The following is a 10,324-nucleotide window of genomic DNA, read 5'->3' on the forward strand; positions in this document are numbered from 1 at the left end:
GCAGCCTAAATTTGCCATGTGACAAATATTAATAGAATCTTTGGAGCTGCCGGACCAAAACCCTCAACGCAAACCTATAAAACGAAGTAGAAAATCTATTTATTAAACCAGCCGAGGTTACTGTGGAAAACTGGACGAGCTAGACGACGAAGACATCTATCTCATCTTCCCAGAAACCTAAGGCCAAAACCCTAACCTAAATCATCGACAATGGCGCCAGTGAAGAGATGCCTATACGAGGTTCTAGGTTTGAGCAGAGACTGCTCCCCTGAAGAAATCCGATCCGCGTACAAGAAATTAGCTCTTCAACGCCACCCTGACAAGCTCATCCAGACCGGAGTCCCCGAGGAAGAAGCCACCGCCGCTTTTCAGGAGCTCGTTAATGCCTACGAGGTCCTCTCCGATCCTCGTGAACGCACCTGGTACGATTCCCACCGTTCCCAGATCCTTTTCTCCGATGCAAAGTCATCTAAACCTTCCTCTTCCCAAATTCCCGATCTTTTCTCCTTCTTCTCTAATTCTGTCTTCTCCGGTTTCGGAGATACTGGGAAGGGTTTTTTCAAGGTTTACGGTGATCTCTTCGGTAAACTGTACGCTTTCGAGGTCTCGTTTGCTCAGAAGCTAGGGTTAGGGCAAGGGGTTGTCAGGGACGCCCCTTTGATGGGAAATCTGGAGAGCCCTTATGCTCAGGTTTCTGCTTTCTATAATTATTGGTTGGGGTTCGTTACTGTGTTGGATTTTTGTTGGGTTGATGAATACGATGTCTTGGCTGGTCCGAATCGGAAGTCTCGGAGGCTCATGGAGGAGGAGAACAAGAAGTTCAGGAAAAAGGCGAGGAAAGAGTACAACGATACTGTTCGTGGGTTGGCTGAGTTTGTGAAGAAGAGGGATAAACGAGTGATTGATATGCAGATGAAGAGGAATCAGGAGCAGGAGAAGAGGAGGGAAGAGGAGAGGATTCGAAAGAAAGAAGCCCAGCAAGCTAAGTTGGCAAAAGCGAGGCTTTATGAGGAGCCCGAATGGGCAAAAGTTGATGAGGAGGAACTTGAGAATGCGTTCGATGAGCCGGAGGATGATGAGAAACAGAACAATACGAAGGAGCTGTACTGTGTTGTTTGTAGTAAAAAGTTTAAATCTGAGAAGCAGTGGAAGAATCATGAGCAGTCGAAGAAGCACAGAGAAAAAGTTGCAGAGCTTAAGGAGTCATTTGATGCTGAAGATGAATTAGATATTGATGATAATGGTGATGACAGTGACAATAATGAGAAGGGACCATTGGAGAGTGATGCGGTTGAAACCCATGAGGATTTCCCTGAGGAAGAGAGTATGGCCGAGTTACAAGAGCAATTCAAAGATGGTCTTGGTTTTCAGGAAGAAGAAACTGAGGTTAGAAATCCTTCCAGCCCTGACAAAGGGAGTAAGGTTTCTGATATTAGTGACCAGGATGAGGTCGGTCCATCATTTGGCTCTGATGAAGAAACAAGTACTCTTGAAGCGATGGTGTCAGGACACATCAAGAACAGAAAGAATGCAGCCAGAAGGCATGAACCAAACTCCTGTTCTGATGAAGGTAATGCTAGCTATGATGGTGAAGAAACTGACTTTATGGATTACAATCCTCGAAAAACCACTCGGAGGAGTAGAACAGCAAAGGGAGAGGGTGACAAAAAACCTAAAGGTGATGTTGCAAAGGCAGAATTGAGTGAAACCACTGAGGGAGAAATCCCTATAACTAACGGTAGCAACATTGAGAGTGAAGAAGGTAATGAAGATGGGAATGGACATATGCAGGATTCCTTGTCCCATCCGGCTGAGTTTACTGGCACCGATGGTAAAGGAGATAAACCACTTGGCAAAGATCATAAAGTTTTAAACCAGACAGTGGGCGGAAAAGGTGTAGGAAGGAAAGATACAAATGCCAAATCAAAAAATTCGTCCAAAGGGAAAAAACAGAAGGTGAGATTTGCTGATTATTTTTTTTCCTTGTTCTTTTCCGAAAATCTGGTGTGGATCTAATTATACACAATCCAATAAACCTGGAATTGCTTAATATGTACGAATAGGAACTCTCTTCTAACAATTAAATTAGCCGTAAATCACAAAATGACCCAATTTTTTACTTAAATCGTAGTCACCAATTCTGGCTTGCAAAATGGCAGATAATTTTTTTAGCCCGATTTTAGACTTGTCCGAGCAATTGTTTTGAGGAAGTATAAATGTGCGGACTTGTATTGGGTATTGATGACTCAGGACTTGAAGTCCATGATTCAAACTTCTAATTGAAGAGTTGCTTTCGTATTGTTGATCAATTTGTTGACAAAAACTTTTTAACTGTTTGGAAACCTAGAAAATTGAGTGAATAGTGTTACATAGGATGTTGGGTACTTTATGTACTAATGTGTAGGTCTAGTCTCTGGAGTACTGGTCTGCTGGACATCTGAACCCTGACAGCTTACTCTCATTCTCCTTGTGGCTTGAATGGTTGAAGCTTCCTATTCCATCTAGAATTTAAACTTGCATCAGCATTGACGAATAGTGGAATTGGATCTTGCAATCTCTAGCAGCCTATTTCCCGCCTAGCATTTCAAAATTATAACTATTTTCGTAATATCCAGCATTCTGCCTTGGTCGTCATTGTGGCTGAAGAATTTTCATGTATTATTGATTAGTAGTAGTTTGATAATAGTGGCAGTTATCATCTTTCATAATATTTGACTAATTGACTTTCAGTTGAATAGTGTTTTATTTCTGCTATATGAATATCATGGTCAAATGTCCTCTTTTGGTGCTTCCTGTCTAACTCAGCAGTCTTGTCCATCTCAGCCAACATCAAAAAAATCGGGCAACACATGTGAGACATGTGGCGAGAATTTTGAGTCCAGGTACGATTATAACTCTGATTGTCTTGTCTTTGCTTTATTCTAGTAGAGGTTTTGAATCACTTTGTACTAATTTGTTCTTGTTGCTGCCTGATCTGACTTTATATTGTTTATGGCAGGACTAAGCTGCATAAGCATCTAGGTGACACTGGTCATGCTACATTGAAACTACGGTAGAATACATTTTTGATAAGAAACATGAGAGAATGGATAGTTTTGAGAGCTAAAGGATTGATCAAGATTGTCAGAAGAGAGCTGAACTGGCTTCCAAAGTTTTTCCAGAGTTTGAATTTTTTTTTTTCTCCCTTTTTGGGAATACATTGAATAGCCGGTAAGCCAAAATCAGAGATGAATACAGAGGCAGATAAGCCGTTCTACTTCACAAAACTAAAGTTGATGACCTGCATATTATGTTCCGCTACTTGCACAACGTACATATCTTAACAGAACGTATGTCAGTGAACTAGGTTCAAGCATTTCCATGAGTTTGTGGATTTAAGTGCATCTCTTAGCGACAAAACGAAGTGTGAAAGAGTTCCTGTCTGAATACCAGTTTCTATATGTCGAGATTTGGATTGTAAAACATTTGTTGCCATGTATTGCACTCTTCATGTAGCAGACCCGGTTTAGGTGTGATTTTACTCAGGTATTGCTGTATTCTTTTTTTTTTTTTAATTGTACTCTTTAAATTTATTTTACCATCGCAGGGATCCATGTAGCCAACCCCATTAGTTGGGAAAAGGCTGAGTAGTTATTGCATTGTTCATTTGTCAAGAACATTTTTCATTGTCTCCCATCAACTTTATTCTTTGTAATATGTATACATAAATATTTTTTAAGAATGATGACTGGTGCACAACTCATAAGAATGTGCCTGATATCTGTTCTCTTATGGATTCTGAAGTGAAATTGAGTTTTCATTTGGATGTTCAGGAAATGAGGGAAAAGAAAATTGATGTTAGGGTCCATATATTGAGGTAAGTGAAGTGGAATATGACATAACCTTCATTTGTTTTTTGTTTTTTTGTTTTTGTTTTTGTTTTTGTTTTTGTTTTTGTTTTTGTTTTTTTGTTTTTTGTTTTTTGTTTTTTTTTTTCATGTTTATTACGCATGTTATGCAACAGCTTTTTTACGGGAAAGACTCACATTCAATTGGAATCTGTTGTACCACTTGATTCCATGACCAGTGAGTGATCTTGGGATTGACAGGCCAATAGAGCTGCTGATGCAGCTCTTCTCTTGCATTGCTTGGAGGGAGGTGAGGTGATGCCAGACTTTCTTCCTACCTTGGGCTACTAATGGACATCTATCGTGAATGTGATGGGGAGAGAGGTGGGAGTGCAAACGATTCATCTTTATGTGGTTACTTCATTGACTTGTGGGAGAGTATCTTTTATTTGGCCAAAGAGACCGTAGTAGATCAAGTGTTTTTGACTGTTTTGGTTTTCAGAGAGGATGGCAGAGGTTCAATCTGAAAAACTTAAGATTTGTTGAAATGGCGATAGTCAGCTTGATTAAGTGTTGGTAAGATGAGAGTATTTGGAGTTGACCATTGAACAATTTTTTTTTTGTTGTTGGCACTAATAACCCCACAAACTGGGAAGGGTTTTTTTAGATGGGTACATTATGGAACGGGGAGGGGGAAGGCAAACAGCCAGAAGATTGGTGAGCATGGATTATTGCACCCCAACTTCGCCAACTATGCTAGGTAGTTGTTAACTGGGAAGTTTCTTTAGCCTCATTGGACAAAAAATACATACAATTTTGAAGAGATCCTTCAGAAAGTAGTTCTACAAACCCAAGTGAGGGTCATAGAAAACTACTTAGTTTTAAATGTTCCCTGATATTTTGTCAAGTTCCTTGTAACATTGTTAGAGGTTTTCCCACGAACAGTAGGGACCTGCAGCACAATTCACCCTTCATTAAAATAGGAAATTAAAGCTGAAGGCCTCAACATCCTTCAAATGCGTTGATTTGTGGGGGGCGGGGGCGGGGGCGGGGGGGGGGGTTTCTTTTTGGGGGTAGGGGTGCTCAGTTCAAAATCCATCAGATGTGGTTGTCCTGATTGAATTGGATAATTTCCCTCATGGAGAGATTTAACTTCCAAAGATTCTATGACCTGGATGGAGAAAACTAGAAATATTGACTAAATGGCTATTACTGTCATGGGACTCACAAGCAAAGGTACAACCTGGAAATAGGAACACTCATATCACATAATTGACCGTTCTACATTGTAATTCTTGTTGGAATAAGAACTTGTCAGTTCAACGATGGCTAAATTGACCATCATCCATGCACTGTAGCCATTTGGCAATTTAAGTGTTCAAGGTAGCAGCCTTGTAAACCAAGAAAGACTCTGGCGCTGTAACTGGATGCCAATGCCTTGTCAGCAGAGGTTGGCCGAGAGAATGCTAATTGAGAGGATTCTAGGACTAAACCCATGCAGAAACTCTTCTTGCATAAAAAAGAGAGAACAGCGATCAATTACTCAAAGTGGTATCGGGGATGGGAACTGAAATGACGAGCATTGACTAGGAGTTACCTTGCAGCATCTACTAACTGGGTAGCAATGCGTTTTCTTCTGTTAGAGGGTGTGACCCACATAGCTCTTATGCCACAGAGAGCAGGCACAACGTCCTTGTCACAGAAGATTGCTCCACCGATGTCCCTATCCATCAGTTCGGCACTATTAACTGGGGGGGACTGTTTTAATGACTTCCCTCTTAAAATTGACATCTCCAAAGTGAAGGACGGTTGAATTTGATCTAACTTCCTTTGCAGGAATAACATTAGAGCTTTTCAGAGCCACTGAATGTGAGAATACTCTCTAGACATTTTTTATCGGTTCAGCAACTAGGCAGCCAGCAATCCTCTGAGAGGAAATGAATAAATACACCTGGAAGAGAAAAAAAAAATGGTGAAGATATGATGCCACCATCTCAATCATGAATCATGTCACAAAGATTGGTGTCACACAGAAAGGGAAGGTGAGGGCCACCTTGCAGAACTTACGAATATGCCATCCATCTTCCAATCCTAGTTCCTTCTCAATTATCTTTACAACCTCCTGAATCTGCCAATGCAAGCATTTCCATTAAATCCGCTGAGAAGAAAACCATATTGAGAACAGCTCCAAGCACTAAGCATTTAACCCTAAACATGAAATGATAAGGAAGTAAAACCTTGTTACATTGTGCAGGTGGGTCACCATCTAATACCAAAATGACAAGGGCCCGTCGCTTGAAGGCATTGGAACAACTCTTTCATTACGCCAACCCTGCAACTTGGATACGCCAACCCTGCAACTTGGATAAAGTATAAGATAGAACAGCTTCATAGCAAGCAAAATTATACCACTAAATGAACAGCAACGTACCTTGAATTGGATTCCCCGAGTCTTGTGAAATGCCTTGTGAACCTTAGCTTCCCCTTCTTCCCCACGAGCATATTTTAGACCACGAATAGAAAACATATGGAGAAGGAAATCGGATTGGCCCAGCTCCAAATGGAACTGAACATAACTTCTCTTTTTGTTCAGGATTCGACCAGAGGTGCAAGCTGGTTCTACAGTGGAAACGATTGAATTCAAATCCATTGGTGTTTCCTTAGTCTGCTGGCTGCTAAAGTCATTGTTGCTGTGAAAAGCAATGAATTGGAATAAAATACTGTTAGGCTACTATTTTGTGTGAAAAGAAAAATGCTATCAAATATGTACCACATTCCAAATTAATTTTAAGCAGACGGCTAAGTTACATAAATTAACTTGGATTTGCATGATTGAAAATGTTTTAACAATTCTTGGAAGTCCAAGGTTTCATTTTGATTTTGAGATTGAGTGGGAGTTGGTTACATTACATAGCCTTCTTCAATGGATCCCAGTTCAAAGCAGCATGCTCCTTTCCGGGCCAGAAAGAGGAAACCATTGTGTCTGATCTGGAGACAAAAGTTATGTGCTGTTCATAGAGCCTTTCTATGTGGGTTCGAGGCTGGGGTCCCAATAATTGAGGTTGAAATGAAATTCATGGAAATAAAGTTTCCAAGGGACTAGACACGATCTTAATCCAGAATCAGCCAAAATATTTGTAGAAATCCAGTCTGTCATGGAACATGCTATGGTCAGTATTCACTATTCAGTAGAGTCTCAAATTTATGCCCTGCCCGGGCTTGTATTAGTTGGCAGTTCGGGGTCTGAACCTCTGGTCCTCTCCACCACAGTGGCTGCCAAGTGCCTGAGGCCATTAAGTTTTGAACAAAATGACTATTTATGCACCCCAAGAAGAAGGAAAAGGCATGCGGGTGGTCATCTTCAGCCAGAAATAAGCATTATTAATGTCATACCTGTAATAGTTCCGTCTTTGAATTTTTTAATTACTTGCCACGGGGTTGGAGCATACCGAATCATATGTTCCTATTTCGTAAGCATGTAGAGTCATCTTGATCTAACCATTGCATCATGTGGGTGGCGATATTTGTGAAGGGCTTCAAGGGAGTTTCAGAATCAGGGGAGAATGGGTTGTGTGGAGATGTGGGGTGTGAGGAGATGCAGAGAGCAGGGCAGAGAGTGGAGGTGGGGGCGGAAGGTGGGCTCCTGGAAGAGAGAATCAGAAAAAGGTTCAGGGGTTTTGAATTATCAATGGAGATATAGAGGTGGAAGTTTTCTTTTCTTGGATAATCAGAAAATAAGTTTTAAGATAGAGGAATTTGAGTAAAAGCACAAGCAGAGTTGGGGAACCCCTTTTCCTTTTCTGGAGAGGGGGGGGGTGAGGAGTATAAAATTTAAATCTCTGATTCCCCAAAAATTAAAAAATTCAGAATTCTAACACTCTAGAAGTTGATACTGGCTCTAAAGGAAACTGATCCATGGATACATGTAAGAAATCCATTAAAAGTTGAATCGTTCATACCCATAAGGGTCTTCCCTCAGAACTCAACGCTTGCATGTAATCAGAATTTCTGGGGCCCTGAGGATCAAAGTTTTTCCTCTTTGGAACTTTGATTGCTATCTCATTTGATTTCTCCCACTGATTTGAAATTCAAGCGGGACTCGTCATTGCCAAATTTTTTTCGATAAATCATTCCAAGGAGGAGCAGAGAGCCCTTGAGGAAGAGAATAATGAAAATGAGGCATTAGGGCTTCGCTCTCTGGCAAAAGGGGAATTTTGAAAGTTAGAATCTTCTCTAAATTTTTTTTCAATTTTCCCGCCAACCATCGACCCATTTGGGGTAAGGGCGTTGCCAATGACAAAATTAACCCCGTCAAACAAAAAAAATCCATTACACTATTTGTTGAATTTCTTTGATTTTTATTAAAAAAAATATGGATAAATCTGTTCAATAAATGCTGGCCTTTGTTTAGGGCTTGTCAATGTTTAGGATTTTTTTTTTTTGGGTATGTTGTTTAGGAATGTTGACAAGGCCTAAAACTCTTGGTCTTGGTTGAACTGGGTTTCTAACCCGAAAAAATTGATTGGTTGGGCATATGGTTGAACCATTAAATCTCTGGAAAGGATTGGTTGCTTTTGATAATTTATCTAAGCTCTCAGGGTATCATTTTATTTATATGCTTTGACAGACTCTAAAACTCTAATATCAAAAACAAATAAATAAATATCTTAAAACTCTGTTGAAATATATTAATCCAAGCCATATATGATAACACATGTAACAAGATGGGTAGTCGTCGATTACTTATTTGAACCACATACAAACAGAGGTTGATGGTGACAAACACAAGCACCCTAAACAACGTTAATAATATGAAAACCACAAAAAAAAACTTGTAAGGCATCTAACAGAGTTGTCTGTAGGTCTAAGATCTGGGTTGTTGACTATTTGTGAGTAGGATGTTCAAAACCCCCCTTTTTTTTTTTTTAATCATTCGGATCCATTTAGCCAACCCCATTTAGTTAAGGTTAAGATGTGTTGTTTTTGTTGAAACAAACTTGTACGGATTTTGTGGGGTTGAGTTGTATCATCGATTGCTCTCCTAAATATTGTAAATGCCTTTACGATTCAAGCTAGGTTATTGTGATCAGTCTACAAGATAAAATAACCCCATAAGCCTCTTCAAGTGGTTGTTGCACTTGTTTACTGAACCACACTGGGCGTTTCAGAGTTATGCTTAATTGGACATAAAACAATGGTAGAGGAAGCCAAAAATAAAACATAAGTTGAGATACACTTTACATTATTAGATAAATTAGTTTAAACTCCTCTCTCTCTCTCTCTCTCTCTCTCTCTCTCTATATATATATATATAGGGGTGTCAATATCTAAACCGGATCGGTTAAACCGGAACGGACCGAACCGATCAAGCCCGATCCAAACCGAACCGGTGGCTTATCGGGCCGGTTTCGGTTTGTATTTAAAATTGAATCCGGTATCGGTTCGGTTCGGGTTAGACCATTGGGCCACCGGAACACCGGAAATGTGCACCGAAACCGGAACCGATCCAAACCGGCCCGATATAAAACCGGACTTAAAAGTTAAAACTCATTAATCTAACTGGGCCAACTCTCAAGTGGGAGAAGCCCAAGGCCCCAAGTGTCCAACTGGACCAACAGTAGCCCAAGTGCCCAAGCCCAACATTTATCAACTATTCAAGTTCAACCTGTCAAAACCCAAGTGCCCAAGCCCAAGTGCCCAAGCCCAAGTGCCCAAGCGCCCAAGCCCAAGTGCCCAAGCTAATGGTCCATACCGGTTTAAAAAACCGATCCAAACCGAAATGAACCTGATAAATCCAAACCGGTACAACCCGAACCCAAACCGCACCGAAGCCGACACCGGACCGAAACCGATAATTCCTTAATGGGGCGGTTTCGGTTAGTTCCAAAGTCACACCGAAACCGGTGGAACCGGACCGAAACCGCACCAACCCGGACCGTTGACACCCCTATATATATATATATATATATACACACACACACGACAAGAAAAAACACCATCAAGGGTTTGTCTCTAAAATACATGTATGAATACCATAATCTTTTTTAAAAAACATTTGTTGATCATTCAAATAAGTACTATGATTTAATAAAAAAAAGTATTATCATATTTACACGTATTAATCATTTATATATCTATTGGGAAAAGACACAATCCATCTAACAAAATATTTTACATCTATTAGTGACTCATAGGTTAGCAAGGATGGCTAAGACTTAAAAACAACAAATCGAATCGGGTATTAATTGATTCATATCAAAATTGATATTTATCGATCCAATCGATTTACACTGAATCACTCAAATTAACCACCGAGTTTGAATATTTTATCAATTCCACTGACCGATTTGGGGTTTGAACACCCTATTATATTCAGCACTGGAAGGGATAATCCACGAAGCTCAGGTTGCGTTTGGTAGTTATTTAGTTTCAGAAATGACGTTTCATGTAAAAAACAAAATTTTCAGTTTATGTGCCAAAATTCCGTGTTAAAAAAA

General features: G+C 40.1%; 1 protein-coding gene and 1 pseudogene across 2 annotated transcripts; one reads left to right on the forward strand and one right to left on the reverse strand.

The window, feature by feature from the left end:
• The first annotated feature begins 77 nt into the window (after nucleotides 1–77).
• LOC122075212 (DNAJ protein JJJ1 homolog) lies at nucleotides 78–4,397 on the forward strand. Of its 2 annotated transcripts, XR_006139202.1 has the most exons (5): nucleotides 78–1,956; nucleotides 2,824–2,882; nucleotides 2,999–3,525; nucleotides 3,813–3,856; nucleotides 4,089–4,397. XR_006139202.1 is itself a non-coding variant. In XM_042640161.1 (3 exons), the coding sequence occupies exons 1-3, from the start codon at nucleotides 211–213 to the stop codon at nucleotides 3,054–3,056; spliced, it is 1,863 nt and encodes a 620-aa protein (XP_042496095.1). In that variant the 5' UTR covers nucleotides 78–210; the 3' UTR covers nucleotides 3,057–3,724. The 2 variants fall into 2 exon arrangements, 1 of the variants encoding a protein (XP_042496095.1); XM_042640161.1 differs by lacking the exons at nucleotides 3,813–3,856; nucleotides 4,089–4,397 and having other exon boundaries at nucleotides 2,999–3,724.
• Nucleotides 4,398–4,636: 239 nt separating this feature from the next.
• LOC122076182 lies at nucleotides 4,637–8,015 on the reverse strand (annotated as a pseudogene).
• Between the last annotated feature and the right edge of the window lie 2,309 nt (nucleotides 8,016–10,324).

This window comes from Macadamia integrifolia, chromosome 4, assembly GCF_013358625.1.
Source record: "Macadamia integrifolia cultivar HAES 741 chromosome 4, SCU_Mint_v3, whole genome shotgun sequence".
NCBI classification, from domain to species: Eukaryota; Viridiplantae; Streptophyta; class Magnoliopsida; order Proteales; family Proteaceae; genus Macadamia; species Macadamia integrifolia.

Excerpts from the sequence above, each read along its gene's own strand:
- LOC122075212 (XM_042640161.1), top strand. The coding sequence starts at position 211 with ATGGCGCCAGTGAAGAGATGCCTATACGAGGTTCTAGGTTTGAGCAGA. Across the intron at positions 1,957-2,823 it reads CCAAAGGGAAAAAACAGAAG|CCAACATCAAAAAAATCGGG; the intron begins GTGAGATTTGCT and ends TGTCCATCTCAG. Across the intron at positions 2,883-2,998 it reads GGCGAGAATTTTGAGTCCAG|GACTAAGCTGCATAAGCATC; the intron begins GTACGATTATAA and ends TGTTTATGGCAG.